General features: G+C 39.1%; 1 protein-coding gene across 1 annotated transcript; it reads left to right on the top strand.

Annotated features, from left to right (window-relative positions):
* The first annotated feature begins 3,772 nt into the window (after positions 1–3,772).
* On the top strand, positions 3,773–12,565 carry LOC144631503 (beta-1,4-N-acetylgalactosaminyltransferase 3-like). The gene is made up of 4 exons (XM_078489945.1): positions 3,773–5,285; positions 8,917–9,436; positions 10,686–10,830; positions 12,144–12,565. Exons 1-4 carry the CDS (start codon positions 4,126–4,128, stop codon positions 12,290–12,292), a joined length of 1,974 nt encoding a protein of 657 aa, XP_078346071.1. The 5' UTR covers positions 3,773–4,125; the 3' UTR covers positions 12,293–12,565.
* The last annotated feature ends 4,173 nt before the right edge of the window (positions 12,566–16,738 follow it).

Below are 16,738 nucleotides of genomic sequence, written 5' to 3'. Positions count from 1 at the left end.
TTTACACAACAGACGCACTTCTACAAAACGTGATTAAGATCGTTAGCCTCTGTTTACGCATTTCGATATTTTTAACAATAAGCCCTGTAAACCATGTTAAATTACCATGCGCCAATTTTTCGAAATCAGGGTAGTTTTCCACACGCTTTTTCTCTGAAACGAAGTCGGTGACCCCAACCTTTTTTTTTGCATTTCTGACACAAGGAACTCACTATCCACCCTGCGAGCAGAGCCTCTTTTAACTTCCCTACGGTTGAGATTCGGGAAGTAGAAGAGGCTCTGCGTGTCGTGTCATTTCTTTGAGTCGCCGCAGCCCCAAAGTTTGGGCTGGTCAGTCCGGATAACCGGTTTTTGCTGCGCGGGCTATTTTTGGAAAAACTGATGGCCAAGACGGAGCCCACAGTACGCTCTCGAAAGCACTAGAGCTGACGATTGCTCTCGCCATCTGCTACCGTTTGTGTGCGCGTGCAACTTGTGGATCATTTAGATCTCGTTTTTCGCAAACCAGAGAAATTCACGGTTTAATCGTACATCTCTACCATAAGTCACTTACGACCTCAAGCGGTGCTTGACGAGTTTTTGCTGAGGGAACTAAGACGCTTTGTGAAAAAAAGAACTTGTAAAACAAACACTTTGTTTAGTGGTCCTCGCGCAAGCTAAACGCGCAAGCATCGCGTCAGCATTGCGTAAACCTCGCGCATGCTCAACAAAGATTTTACCGATTCTTGCAGAGCCCCTTCTTCTCAAGTATATCAGTGGAAAAAGAAGGGCTCTGCTCGCAGGGTGCTCACTATCGAGTAGAAAATTTTGGCGTGAACGTCCTTAAGGACGTTCACGCTAATTGCTGATGCGCTTCTTTACTGCGCACGTAATTCATGTCGCAACAGCACGCCACGTCATGCATGAGCACGCGCGCTGAGAAAACTTTCCAAGCACATATAGGGTGGGTAGCCGTTGTGTTAACTTCGCTTGCAGCTAGTTTCCTCGCTTAAACAGTCGGTGACCTCCATTTTTTTCGGGATATATAACCTTTTGGGATAAATCTCTATCTATTGACAAAAAAGGGCCAAATTTAAATGTTAGAAGTTTATTATTTTTTTTCATTTTCTCTTCCCGCGCGCAGTCACAGTCACATTTTGCTGTTTTGAACGTTTGCAAATCCAGTTGTTTAAGACAAGGTTTACTTAAAAGGACTTTAAAAGTGAAACAATTATATTTGTTCAATAGACCCACTTAAATAAATTCGGACAAAAGAATTTGGCTTGCATCATTCATGTAAAATATTTTGTTGCCAGAAGCCACAGAGGTCATATCGAGTGACGAAGTCAAATTTAGCCAAATAAGCGCCTTTCTTTCAGATATCGTATCTCATAAACGAATGCAGTGACCCCCAATGTTTTTTACATTTCTGACATCAGTAACTTGTGAACTAGCAGTGGTGAAAGTTTAAAAAAAAGTTGCAATGTTGGAAGATTTTTGCGCGAACGTCCTTAAGGTAACTTGTTAGTCAACCCGTGGATGGAATGACAACTTAGAGACTCTATATATCAAAGATGTGCCAAGACAACTTTGAGTGAATTACATCTATAAAGTAACTAATAAAAATACCTTTCTACCATCCCCACCCCCAACCTCTGCAAGAGGCTTCCCGGAATGAGTAAAAGAAGCTTCGAATCCTCTTCCATTATTTCCAGGTATTTTCACTCAAACTTTGAGCCTGCTTGCAATCTATTTTTTTAAACGAAAATTCAAAGAAAAAAAATCGAGCCCCGCCATATGTCTTCTAAGCTGGCATAGCTTGCTCCAAAGCTGCATTTATAGGCTAATCCATGGTCGTACGTCGATTAAAATGAAGTGCCAGAAATCTTGCGAAAGGTAAAAGCAAATTGTATATTTCATCACAGATAGGTGATTGAACACAGTCCATTTCTTATCATTGGGTCTTATTTCCTGCAGTTGCAGTTACCGCTGATGATGCTTCCGGGCTCATGCTTCGTCACGCACCCACGAACAACCTCACGAACAATTTACCATGTTTGCCTCTATGCACGAGGAGCCGAAACCATTAATTTAAAGTTTGTTTTAACCCACAGTTGAATTATAAAAACAAAAACTCGAGACTTAATCGGTAAAGACAGCTAACAATTTCAGGTCGATTTCAGGCTGCTTACGGCGGGCACAGATTGAAATGTTCATATGCAATGAGAAAAGGCAGTGTCGACGATAACTAATTGAAGGTCAGTAACAAGGTCAAGTGTGAAGATTGTTATCTTTTTATGGATATTCAAGAGCTTTCAAACCACGTAATGTACTGAAACTCATATCTTGCACCTCGATGCCTTGGAACTAAAAAAAAACATCATGACCGTTCCTTACACTCAATAAATAAGAACAGAATTTAGGGGATATTTATTATAACTGAAAGGAATATTGCACTGAATATCGCCTTCCGCTAGAGTTAACGGCTATAAATTGTGTTTACAGACACTGTTGATCGCAATTACCTAGATATTGTGTTCATTGAACTGATCTATAGTGCTTTATTTTCTTGAATTTGGTCCTTGGCTCTTTGTTAGAACCAGTCTCTGGTCACGTTATTTTAACAGCTGTTGTCGCCAAAATTTAACAGATGCCAAAAATTTTATTTGTGATTTTAATAGAACAAAGCTAAGCCTGTAACACGGCAAAAACTGTTTGGAAAAAGGAAGTTGGACTTTGACGATATTTGGATCAGAAATTGAGCTAATTTGCATAACTGAAAAATGTTGCGTGACATGGGTAGAAGTTGGCAATTCTTGATTGGCACCTGTCAGTCCAAATGACATGAAACTTGCAGTGTGAACTAAAAATGGGCTAGTCTTTATGTGTGTGGAATAACAATAAATTTCATTATATTCTGTAGCCAGGAGCGGTGTCTACATTTGTTGCTTATTTTAGTGGAATTTTGGGGATTTGGGGTCAAAAACCAGGGGGGGTGGTCTAACTCCCAAGGGAAAAATCGCAAAGCCGACCCACTTTGTCTTTCAGAGTTATTGGGTGAGCCCTTTAATCGGGCAAAGTTTCATCCAAATCGGAGAGATAGCATGTATCACCCCTGCCTGGTCCTCTGGCAAACTCGTTCGTTTTTAAAAAAAAAGGAAATTTGTCTTTTCAACTCCAAATGAATTAGAGAGAAAGATAAATAACCGAATATATCATTCGAGCTGAATTTTAACACAAATCTTTTTTTAGCGTTTTAACCTAAGCGACGTATACATAATTTTGACCTGTGTAAACATGTACGTCGTGTGTGACCTCTGTCATACGCTACAACAAAGCCAGCGGAAAACATTGTAACCACAACGTTAATTTGCAATAAAATTTACAAAGGATATTGTTTGCTGTTTACACGATCGCGAATCAAACACAAACAAGGTGATAAAATTCAATCAGCTAGAATAATAGAAAAACCGACTTTAATCTTGTGGAATTTTCTCTATTGAATTCTTTTAACAACTTTTTTAACAAGTACAACTTTAGGAAGCCAAATCTGAATACGCGCACTTATGGATTTTAAAGGCCAGGTCTAAAAAACGGGTGAAGAAAATGGCATGTTTTGGTCTGAAACTGGGTCTGAATTTGCAACGTCGTTCCCAGGGTCTCTCCCTCTCCTCTTGGAGACCGGGAGAGAGAGACCCCACCAAGAACTCCGAGGAGAATCCCCCGGGCATAAATGGTGATCTGGTACCTAGTAAAATCGTGCTGTATTTCCGCCATTTCCCAATATCCTTGATAAGTTTTTGAGGAATTGATGTTCAAAATTCTTTCATTGAAAAGCTTTGCAAGATAACACCTCCTCGAGAAACTTTTCATAAGGGTCCATAAATGGTCCTTCGTAACCTTTAGCTTAACAGATAAACACGGTGATCCAAGTATTTGGTTTCAGATTTCAATGCATCTTGACGTGACAGTCTGGAAATCGGTCGACAGACGCAGCACGTTTTGTATTTTTTCGCTTTGTGTAATTATTTCCGTGAACCAAGGGCGCGTGGTGAGTTGATGTTTCTACTTGAGGAAAATAGTTAGAAAGGAGTGCATCGTCGTTTTATCCCCGATTGTTAAAACACTCGATCGGGGCTGTGAAGAATGGTTTCTTGGCACCGGCGACTTCCTGTTAGTTTCGGAAGAAGATTATTTATCAAGCGACGTTTTACTGTTGGTGTAGTGGTAGCAAGCGTACCTTTCCTAGGATACTTGCTGCTATTTGCTTCTTCAGATAGTGGAAGTTCTGTTTCAGTGTCTGGCAAAACACTTTCGACGAACATTGTATGCGACTGTCCTTGTGCAACCAGGCAACAAACTCGAAATAAGACTGTAAAACCACAAACAGAAGCGGTCGTCATATCGACTGAAAGAACGTTTACATGCGAGCGAAAAGTCGAGCACGATTCCTCGGAGTCCACCGGAAGTTTGAACGTTCACATGTGGTCTGAAATATGTGGAATGAACGTCGATATTTTAAGAAACTGGCCTTATTTTCCTTACTTTCCAGACAAGCGTTCCTTTATTTTGGAATTTCATAAAGCTCAAGTGAACATGATAAATAACGGAGAAAGGATTTTTGGATTTGTCCATCCACAGAGAAGCGGTGAGTATAAGTTTGCCATCACATCAGATGATACATCAGAGTTATGGCTGAGTCCGAACAAAGATCCCGCTTCCAGCGAGATGATCGCGCGTGTTTATTCTCCTGATGGATCGGCTTGGACTGAAGAAGGAGACTACAAAAAATATCCTGATCAAATATCTAAAGAAATCACTCTTCACGCCGGGGAGAAATATTACATCGAGTCTTTGAGTAAGCAAGGTTCTGGCGCCGCCCATGTGGCTGTTTATTGGTCTTACAGAAATTCAACATTTGAAATTATTCCTTCGAAGTACTTGTCAAATTTTTCGGAAAACAACAATCATGAATCTATTCCCCCGCACGCGGGTAAACAAGCCAACACTTTGCTGCAAAGCAAGAGCCATTTATATTATTTCAATCGTCTTCCTTTTATAAGCAGAAGAGAATACTTTAAACTGATTCCGACATGTCCTTACAGCCCAAGCCTTTTAGTGCGAAGAAAGCTTCAACGCTATCAGGGCGTTTGGCTGACACAGGAGTCACATGTATTCCCACAAGATGATACAGACATGTTTAAAAAGAGTTACTTGAAAAGTGATTGGAATAAACCTAATGCAATTGTTAATAAGGACAGAGCTGAATCCATCGTGGACAAGCTGATTAACTCTTTACAGCCCAGGTAAGTTCAGCATATTTGTGATTCTTCAATTGTTCAACGACGTGACTCTGAACTTAGTACACAGAGCAGGAGTTTCTCGGGCACTTTAATTTCGCAATAAAAACGGTTTTTTATTTCCCTTCCGGGCAGAAGTTAAAGGTTTTCATGAATTTTAATTAAGAGATCCATTAAAATTGATTTAATTTAATTCTTTGACAGATTACCGGTAATTAAAAAACAACGTGACAAACTTTAGTACACAAGAGCAGGTGGAGTTTCTCGTGCATTTCGTTAAGGAAGTTAAAACTGTTTTAATTCTTGACCGATGACAATTTCTCAACTGACAAAATTAGTTATTATCAACTGATCAAAAATTCTCGATCGCTAAACATTTCCCAACCTATTCTCGACCTCGACGTGCGATTATTTTTGGACTGCTGTCCGCTGTTTCAACATTCACTTTCAATGTGGGTTTGATCTCGCTCGGCTGAAATGACATTCGATGACATCGGCCAGAGATATTGTTTTATCTGCCTCTTTGCTTGCTTTTCAGGATGTAGTAAGTTAGTTGTTTGGCGATTAGGCAGCACCTTTCCCGCCTTGCTGCAACCCTCGTTAGTTAAGTTGTTCCTTTTAATTACTACATACGTCTTTTAGCCACATCCAAAATGAATTAGGATCTTCCACCTTGTACCCTTTATAGCAAAATAGCGGGTAGGACAATCAACGGTTTTTGACTGACTCTATTTATCCACTTTTCGACTTAATAGCTTTTTGCCTGTTACTCTACGGGACCTTAAACAAGCCCTGCATGCTGATGATGCAGGGGATTGGTGACTACATCATTCCGCCGTCGAACATTTAAGAAACCGAGAGATTCGCCGTAGTTCTCTTACTTAATTCTATTCTTCGCTGTTGTTATTTCAACGAAAGTCTTGTCGTTGTCGTTCCTCGCCATTTTATTTCTCCTATGTTGCTGTTTAAAAGCCGTGCCGTTTGTCGGAATTTACTCTAACAGGGCCTCTTGTATTGTCAGAAACGTATTCATAAAAACCAGTCGACAATGATGGGGACCTCCTTCTCTCTGGCGAGGGCCTGCTAGGCTGAATTATGACAAGACACAAGGCGTTGCATTGCAATTAAAACAGCGAATAGAATTGAAATTTCAAAGAACAACAATTATAGGACAGCGCTAGTGAGGGATCTTGAAAGAAATAAGAAAACCAGGGTGCCGCAAAAATCTCGCATGTTCTTCAAGGAGGATAGGATAGGATATAGGATAGGATATTTCGATTTTGTTATTTTTCTTTTACTTTAAAGTGTCCCCATTTAGTGGTTTTATTACTGCTATTTTAGTTTTTTGACACTCAAATAAAGGTTTTATTTTATTATTATTATTATTATTATTATTATTATTATTATTATTCTTATTATTATTATTATTATTATTATAAAAAAAAAAAACACCCCCCCCCACCCCCGCGCCACTCTAATATTATTATTATTATTATTATTACTACCACTTACATAAACATAGAATACATAATGCAAATAGATGCAAATCCAGCTTTCGAGAATCATACACAGCACGAAATGGAACATTTACGAAACAATACAAAATTCGCAAAGCTACGTGAAGTTGAAGAGATTGCTTTACGGACATTACGGAGTAGTTACAAATACGCATTGGTAGTGATACAGCAATTTTGCTACTTCAAGTAACGTGGACAATTCAGTACAATAATAACAGAACCTGCGTTATGATGTCCCTTTTTTCTACGACAAAAAAACGAGATCGAGAAAGTTTACTTTTTTAACGGCATTTACGTTGATTTGTTGCCCGTAAAGTAGCTCTAAATCAAAAAGGGCGCCTTTACAACATTTTAATGGGCTTTTATAATACGGCCATCCCTTTATCCAGTGGATAGCGTTATCAAAACCGTGCCTGGTAAATTGAGGTGTCATCTTGCATTCAAGAAACTAATTCTTCTACTAAATTCCGATTAAAACTGAACAGAATGGTCGCAAAGGCATAAAAACAAAAAAACTAATGTCTCACGGCACGCTAAATGTTTACGGTGTGGCTATTTTATTCGGCGAGTGGCGAGAGTTTTGATTGTTTGCGTGGTCGAAAACGAAGACCTGATCGAAAACGAGGACCCCGTTGAAAATCAGTATTGTCTTAAATTTTTGGGATTTTTGGTTAAATGGTAAGCACCCCAGGTCTTTGTTTACAATTCAGTATTCGTTTTCGACCACGCAACTCTGGGTCAATACTGGTTTTCAACGTGGTCTTCGCTTTCGATCAGGTCTTCGTTTTCGACCACGCATCTCTGGGTCAATACTGGTTTTCAACGTGGTCTTCGCTTTCGATCAGGTCTTCGTTTTCGACCACGCAACTCTGGGTCAATACTGGTTTTCAACGTGGTCTTCGCTTTCGATCAGGTCTTCGTTTTCGACCACGCAACTCTGGGTCAATACTGGTTTTCAACGTGGTCTTCGCTTTCGATCAGGTCTTCGTTTTCGACCACCAACTCTGGTCAATACTGGTTTTCAACGTGGTCTTCGCTTTCGATCAGGTCTTCGTTTTCGACCACCATCTCTGGGTCATACTGGTTTTCAACGGGGTCTTCGCTTTCGATCAGGTCTTCGTTTTCGACCACGCAACTCTGGGTCAATACTGGTTTTCAACGTGGTCTTCGCTTTCGATCAGGTCTTCGTTTTCGACCACGCAACTCTGGGTCAATACTGGTTTTCAACGTGGTCTTCGCTTTCGATCAGGTCTTCGTTTTCGACCACGCAACTCTGGGTCAATACTGGTTTTCAACGGGGTATTCACTTTCTTCGAGACTTGAAAGAAGTTTTGTTTAAGATTAATTCTCATTCAAGATGAAGGTAATAATGTATACGTATTTAAAAGCTTCAAAATTCTGCTCATTTTTGAAGCTCTTTCAATGAAGACGACATGCATTGTGGACGACTTGTTACAATAGAAAATTGCATTGGCCAATATTCTCTGACAATGACAATTCGTAGCAGCTTTTAAGCATGTTAAAACTAAGCGATTCAATCGATGAATGGCAGAGATCTTTGATAAATACCTACCTTTAATTTGCAAAAGGCTCGATGACGAGCGACGCGTGGAAATGAAAAAAAATTATAGAACGAACTATAGACGGACAGGCCATCGAATTGCCTGCGTTGTACCTTTTCCTTTTGTTGAGGCCATCGAGAAATTGCTTTCCATAGATAACAAACGCATCAAATCGAAAAAAAAAAAACAGAACACAAGCAGAAAAGGATTCGCTTGAGAAATTAAAACAGTCGCTTGAGAGTTTACAAAAATTCGGTAAGAGAGTGAAATCATTGTCCACTACTCTTACTATTTTACTTCAACGAGAAAAATAGTCGAAATAAATCAGATTAAATCACTTCGCCCTCTATGGGAATCATAGGTAGACAGACAGTGTTTGTATGAAAATCTATAAAATTCATTTTATGAAATATTTATGACCCATAAACCGAAGATAAATTATTTAGTCAAAAAATTATTGTCAAAATTGGGAACGTACATTGTGTAGTTTATTCCCTAAATTTCCAAAAAGTAAGTTAAAAAGTAAGTTAAAAAAGTATTCTGTTCCTTTTTTAACAGAAAATATTTCCTGAAGAAAATCCACAAAGTGATTCACAAGCCAGACCCCAAGAATGGCGACCGTTTCTTGTTAAACCTTGAACTCGGCTTAGACAACACCAATCAATCATTTCGGCTGTCAGAACACGTGTATCAGGAAAAGGGAAATGACACCTTGTGTCTTCCTGAGGGAATGAACTGGAATAACAGCGCCACGGTGTACTTCATTCTCCCTGTCAAGGATCAAGGAAACTGGGTGCATTATTTTATTAAGCAGCTCACTGATGCCAGCTTATTAACCGGTGATACGAACTTTCACGTCATAATTGTTGATTTTGAGAGTAAAGATATAAATATGGGTAAGGCCTTTAACACATCCCTTCTCAGAAGTAGACACAGTGTTCTTTCATTAACGGGAAAATTCTACAAGACTCTAGCTATAAACAAGGCAGCTGAACTTGTTCCGAATGCGCATGACATAATTTTCCTGTTTGACCTGCATATTGATGTGCCCGCGGACATTATGGACAGTGCTCGAATGGTAAGTACTTCATATATTTTCCGTTGAAATATAAAACTCGAATTTTTTATTATGATAAAGTCTGGGAAAGTTTGCCCTAACATTGTATGCAAGTACTGTTTCCGCAATACGTTTCTTATATTAAATCCTAAGGTAGTCCATGGCAATTTTCAATAAAAGAAAAATGATCTGCGTATATTCGAGTTTAGAAGTAATATAATATTTATATTAGGAACAGTATGTGTATTTGATCACCTTTTACCTTCGAAAACATAATTGCAAACTTCAACAAATTTTTCCAACATTAAAATATACCTTACACTATCTGTCAATAAACCAATTCGTTATCTTGTATAAGTAGGAATGAAAATATTTAAAAGAGGCTAAGTAATATAATGTCTTGTGTTATACAGGTTTTGCGTTACCCTTCATTGCATGTTGCGTCAAACCTTTGTGTTAATGGTTTTATTACATTTAGCGTCAAAAGTTTTCTCAAAAGTTAACCTTTTGCAAACCATTTTTGACAGAAACGGTGACCCTTTTTATATACCTTCAATAGAAATATTTGTATTAAGTATTTAGATCAAGGTCGCCTTGGCAAGCCAAGGTTAGCCTACACATGTGCTACACTTAATTCTTGGATACCTCTTTTGTTTGTCCAAGAAACTTCGCATTGAAAAACTTCACCTGTGAACATGTTTGTGCGTTTCATAGGATCTTGGCTACCACCTCCCTTGTAGTTAAATTGATTAATCTTTGCTTGCCTTACTTAGTTAGCTGGGTACATCCGAATACTTTGTCTTTGATCTACCTGGTTTTCTCTTGGTTATAATCCCGGGTGTGCTTTCAATAGGCATAAAAGCTTGAGCATTGAAAAGCTAAGGTTAACTGTAGATTGGCAAAGAGGAATAAACAGCCTAACTACACAAAGTTTCTTGCAACCTCCCGAGTTTGTTTGAGCGAGTGCCTCTACAATATTTGTAAAGATGCCCCATTCGAGCAGAGCCTCCCCCTGTAGACCACTATATGGAGTTCCCCTCACCCCAGGGTTGTTACATCGTTACTTAGTGTAACTTTTAGTTGACCGTTACCAAGAGGGGATGATCCTCTCTTGCCGTTACTTAGTGTAAGTTGTGCCACTTGGTACATTTTGTGGCCTTACCAGTGGTCTTTCAGAAAACTGGCCCCCTTGTTACAACTATGTACTCTTGCCCTTTGTCATTGCAAGGAAACGCTGAAACACCAAAAACATTGATTTTTTTTTTTTCAGAACACCATTGCAGGTCGAATGGCTTATTTTCCTGTAGTTGGTCGTCTGGATTGTGAAAGTTCTTCTGTGAAACATCGAGGCTTTTGGGAAAAGAATGGCTATGGAGTTATGGCGATTTATAAATCAGACTGGGACAGATTTGGTGGTGAGTGCAATTGTTTTTCTATTGCAGACTGAATTGGGGGGGGGGGGGCTACAGAAACTGAAGATTCTTTTGTTAATGACTACACCAGTTTGTCAGAGAAATGTATAACTTTAAAGTGCTACTATGATCAAATTTTCACCCCTGCAATTTTAGGCGTATCAAAGAGAATTCCACGAAATATTTATAATGGCGTTTCAGTAGGGGACTGATGACGTCATCTACTCAACTCAATTTTATGCCAAGTATAAAAATAGAGCTATATTGGTTAATTTGCTGAGGAGAACAGTGCAACTTGGCAGACTAATAGTTCTACTGGTGGCGCACTCACGGTTATAATAAAATACTGTTACCATGGCAACTCACTCTTTTCCAGTCCCCACTAATCCGTTTTCAATATTTTAGTAATTTTCAGCTCGGAAAACCCATTTATATGCTTACCAGATCACGCACATGAGGCATTGTAATCTATGAAATTGAAGTAGATTTTATAATGGTATAAAGCAACGTAGCTTATTTTGCGGACTTGCTTTGCTTAATCGTCGCGTCAAGATATCGCATTGTATTCTAACTAGGTGACCGTTTTAATAATGGAGGTGAATAGAATAGAAATAAGCCAACTTGGAAGTCTTAACGGTAATTTACAGTTTATATAGGCAGCAATTTCCGGGGAATTTGATAAGTGATAACCAAATAGAGGGTTCAAATTTTATACGACAACTTTTTGCTGGTGTACACGACGCGACAAATGTCATGTTAAAAACTCGTTTCCATACGCGCCAGAAGTGACTCTGAACAGCGGAGACAGGTATGACAACAACAAAAGAGCGCTAAAGCCGCATCCAAAGGAGCAAATTTATGTCAGTGACAACTTCTGAATATATGCCAAATTTTATGTTACGAGTCATGCACGCAAGCAAATTTTCACATGCTGTAGAATTCAGTTTATTAGCAAATTCATTTGTCACATAAGACTATGATTAGGGCAAATTTTCTCATTACACGAGCAAATAAAAATGGTCGTGTGGATGTGTTTCTTTTCAACAAATTGTCAATGAAGCGCATTTTACAGATAAAAAACTGTGGTTTTGCAGCGCTTTACAACAAGTGGGCGAACCTCGAGAAACTACGTATATCGCAGGATATATGTTATGTACGGATGACAGTTTACAAGGGCACCCTGGCCATATACAGAAGTCGGTGCTAGACGGTTAGCTGGAATTAACCGTGGATTGAAAACTATTCAGAAACAGAGAAATATTTTGAATGAATAATAATAACAATTATTCTATCAATTTCTCTATTTATATCTCTAGGAATGAACACTAAGGACTTTAAATACAAATGGGGCGGGGAAGACTGGGATCTACTTGACCGAGTGCTGATGTTACCGCTGGAAGTGGAACGAATCAAGTATCCAGGCCTCTATCATCATTATCACGGCAAAAAAAGACAGTGGAATTAGAGTGTGATAATTTTAGCCTTGATATTCGTTTCCCATTCTCGTTGCCATTTGAAACAGTTCAACATTTTACAACATGCTGCGTTCGTTTGGCCACAACAAATCGTAACTGGCAAGATCAGAATGTTTGGACTTTTAAAATAGATCACTTAAGACCCGAACTTTGTTCCGTCATCACTGAGCTATACCACTAGTACACTATTTTTATTTTATAAGAATCTAGTTTATACAAAGAATATCGAGGCTGAAATTTGCGAATTTTTAAAAATATTCTAAGATTTAACCCGAGGCTGAGATTTTGAAAAGAATATAGTTTTTAGTTGAAACAAAATCAGGTATTTTCATTTCCGTCACTTTATCTCTGTGAGGAATGCTTTGTTTAAAGCCAAAACGGCCAGGCTGCAACGAAAAACAATGGTATATGTGCACAATGTAACACGATACAGATCTGGACACCAAACACTTGTAATTGATTACCCAATATTTGCTAAAACGGAAATGTCAAACGGTATTTTCTAAGAATGTTCATAAGAATATTTTCTGCCAAAAATCGACAGAAAAATAAGAATATTCAGCCTGGGACGTAGCCCGTTGCAGACGAACAAACCCCGGTATGTGCACTTCCGGGGTTTTGTCGCCCCGACCTGGGACGGAAAAACTGTATTCTTATAAAAAAGGGTGTATTTTGCTGGTTATCTGATCACATCTTTAGACGCAACAACATTAATAATAAACAAACAAGCAAACAACAAACAAACATAAAGAGTCCCAGGTAACGAGGTCGGAAAACTTGTCCAATTTCTCTAATCCGGTCCAACAATCCATACGAGAAAGGATAAAAGGAATATGACGACCGAGAAATACGACTTGCTCGTACTTAAGTTTTAAATTATGCTACATGATCAGGGACCGCGCAGCAAGTTTTTGAGTGGGGGTCTATAGACGAACGCATGAGCGTTTTTTTTGGGGGGAGGGGGGGGGGAGGGTGGGCGCAGGATTCAAAATTGCAATTTTAATACATCCGAAAATTACGGGAAATGCATTCATATAAAGCAAACTGAATTATAATTCCCAAATGTTCAGTGCTGTTGCTATCGGATCTTTAAACTCACTATCACTAGGTTAAAACGATTTTGACTGAGCTGCCGTGAACTTAACGGTGTATATAAAAAAAATACAACAAAACAAAGAAGCAACTAGACAGTGGCTGATATTAACTGACATCGGCGGGCCCCATTTGTTCAAACTGTGGGTAACGCTATCCACCGGATAAATCACTATCCAGTGGATAGCGAAGTAGGTTTTGTAAAACAGTCCACAGGAAAGTGATAAATCTAGTGGATAGCGTTATCCACCCTTTGAACAATTGGAGCCAGATACTTTAAAGGTACCGACATTTCGCTTTCTGTTACGGTTGCGATCTGTAAATTTGTTTGTCAAAAATAAAAAGTCTTTTCTTTCTTTGCGACTGTTTAAAATCGTCAGGTTGCTTAATAGCTCTTGGGTTATTGTTTTCAATCTCCGGGCAGTCGAAAACGATCTTTTACCAGCTGCACTGGTTGCCGGATTTACCAGTGCGAGTTTGCATACCGCGATGAAAAGCAAGGACGCAATGGCGGCATACAAATCGACCATTATTAACTGGACTAGACAACCGAACAATTTGTTTGGGAATCGCGTTATAAACTTAACCCATTCACGAGTTAGGATCGAAATCAACTAATTACGAATAACCGATGTTTTTGCGATTCTTTTGCCTCTTTATTGCGGGCCCAAGAGAGGCCCGCAACCCTAAACTTGACAGTGACCAGCGGATTGCGTTTTAAGCGTGCGCGCCACGTTAATAAAAAGCGAACAGAGAACGGAAGTTGAAAATTTTGTTCTTCCACTAAGAACGATCGGAATGCGAAAAATGTGTCAATCACGCCAGTTTTGTCGTAACACCGGAAGAGAAAATCTGTTCTCCAAGAACGATTGTCACATAAGATCTAGGCTTCTGTCACATGGAAGATTGCAAACATTACGGGTGTAGCTTTTGCGAAAATTTGCTCTGATTGTATCACACATAAACCACGGCAAAGCGAATGATTCCAACAACGGTTATTCTCGAGAAATTCGTTATAACACTGACAATATAGCGAGTTTATCGAACGAGGAAAATCACATCTCAATTCACACCGCGTGCTCGACTACAGTTCACTAAACTGTCAATCCGACAAAAAACAACTCTGGTTCGCGGCCGGTAAGCGGCAATTAAGCGTAATTTATCATTAATCGCGCCACGTTAATAAAAGCCGAGCACAACATAGCGAGTTTACCGAATGAGAAAAATAACATCTCACTCACACTGCGTGCTCGATTACACTTCCCAAAACGATAAAAACATGCATTCCTTGCGTGACGCGTTACTCGGGATAATTGTCTTTTGTCCATTTAATCATTTCTTTATCGACACTGCCATCTAAAATTACGCACTCTCGTACCAGTATCTTTTCTAAGTGCGTCAAGGCCCGCACTTTCTAACCTATGGTTACCACTAGTTTATTATTATTATTTTTTTGTTTAAGCCCCCCTAGCCCCTCCCTTTGCGCGGTCCCTGGTGATGCAAGTAAGACAGGCCATTATACGGTATCCACGTGGGGTTGAAGTGGCCATTCAAATAAGATTACAACCTAACAACATGAACAGGAACTGTGGAATTGAAATTTCTGAAGCATGGATGCCTATGATCACTCAACACCCGATCAAAGCGGACCTAGAATAACAAAAAGTCAGGTTGACTTGTTTTAAATCATCAAACATTTTTTTTAAACAAAATGTACAGTTTTTCACAGCAAAGGTTTTCGGTAGGAAAGACCTTACAATCCCGATCAAAACTGTTAAAAAAATGCACTTATTTCTCAGTGACCAAAGCGACGCAGACAGATCCCCGGGAGGCAGATGTAACTCCCCTCAGTTCCACCCCAATCAATGTTTTTTGTATTTATTTTTCCTCTTAAGGCATTTCTTGCCCCCCCCCCCCCCCCCTTTTTTTTTTTTTTTTTTTTTTTTTTTTTTTTTTTTTTTTTTTTTTTTTTTTTTTTTTTTTTTTTTTTTTGTTTTTTTTCAAAAAAAAAAAAAAAAAAATCTTTTTCTTTTTATATATTTTTTTTCTTTTTTTCTTTTTAAAAAAAAAAATATTTTTTTTTTTTTTTTCTTTTTTTTTTAAATATTTTTTTTTTAAAAAAAAAAAAAAAAAAAAAAAAACTACCCCCCCCCCCCCCCCCGCAACCAAAATTTTGTTGTAAACTCTCAAGGGAATGTTTTAACTTCTCAAGGGAATACCGGTATTGTAATTTCTCAAGTGGATACTTTTCACTGTGGGCGATGAAAACGTCACTCAAAGGGAAAACGAATGTGTCAACACTTCCGATCCCGAACTGTTATCTATTTGTCAACGGTCTCCCTCAAAGCATATATAAGGATTCACACTTGTGCATTTATTCTCCTATTTTGGACAGAAAACGTAACCGTATCGAAAACACATTTAATCCTACGTAGCAGGCGCCTGTGTAGTTTTGGGCGCGTATTTGGAAAACGCAAAAGGCGAGAGACGGTCACGCGAGGGAAAAAGCGAGAACGCGCCTTCCCGTGTGCCCGTCTCGCGCCTTTCACGTTTCCCAAACGCGCGCTCAAAAACGACATTTATTCTTCGGCCATTCCAATGAAAGACTGGTACCTAATCAGGAACATAGAATAATAAATAATTAAAAACATACAGACTTCCGCTTGAAGTTTGCGAATAATAACAAAACCAAGTCTGTAAGGAAAAGTTTCTCACTGCCAGCCAGCCTTGAATGAAAACGTTGGTACTGAGAAACTTCTTCTTACCGGCTAACTTTTGGTATTTTCCGCAGATTTCAAGCGGAAGTCTTGATGTTATTAATAATTAATTATTCTGTGTTGTTTTGTGCGTCGTTTTGTCGTCATGTATGTCGTAACCACAGTGTAACTTTTTTCACATCTTTCATAGAAACATGTCTCCCTGTTCTATAACCTTGCAATGAACTTAATGAGTACCCGGGCGGAGCCAATTAAAACTGTGCCTTCCTTTCGGGAGTTCCCTAGGGTTTGATTGCCGAAAGAAAAGAAAGGAAACCAATTAGGCTGTGTACCGCGTAGACTGCAAAACAGTCGTTTTTTCTCTTAGTCGATTGGAAAAAGCGGTTGTCGAAGGCGCGAAGCGCCAAAAAAAATAAAAAAAAAAGATTTTAGGCGTCTCTCCCCAGTCTTACCCATAGTTTTGACATTGGCTCCAGACCTCTCGCTCTCGTTTCAACGCCGAGCGCGTTCGCAAAAGATACGACTGTTTTGCCCCCTAAACAGTCTATGTACCGCGAGATGTGTCACGCACAATTGTATTAATCATTAACTGAAACTGAAACCTTAGTTTCAACACGAACTCTCATG

Source organism: Oculina patagonica, chromosome 12 (assembly GCF_052425735.1).
Source record: "Oculina patagonica isolate OP01 chromosome 12, crgOcupat, whole genome shotgun sequence".
In the NCBI taxonomy this organism is placed as follows: domain Eukaryota; kingdom Metazoa; phylum Cnidaria; class Anthozoa; order Scleractinia; family Oculinidae; genus Oculina; species Oculina patagonica.
Note: the sequence above shows the minus strand (reverse complement) of the source record. Positions and strands in the feature narration are given on the sequence as shown.

What these genes read in the sequence shown, in the direction of transcription:
- LOC144631503 (XM_078489945.1), top strand. Translation starts at nt 4,126, where the DNA reads ATGGTTTCTTGGCACCGGCGACTTCCTGTTAGTTTCGGAAGAAGATTA. An exon ending in TTATGGACAGTGCTCGAATG is followed by an intron (nt 9,437 to 10,685) that starts GTAAGTACTTCA and finishes TTTTTTTTTCAG; the next exon opens with AACACCATTGCAGGTCGAAT. An exon ending in AGACTGGGACAGATTTGGTG is followed by an intron (nt 10,831 to 12,143) that starts GTGAGTGCAATT and finishes TTATATCTCTAG; the next exon opens with GAATGAACACTAAGGACTTT.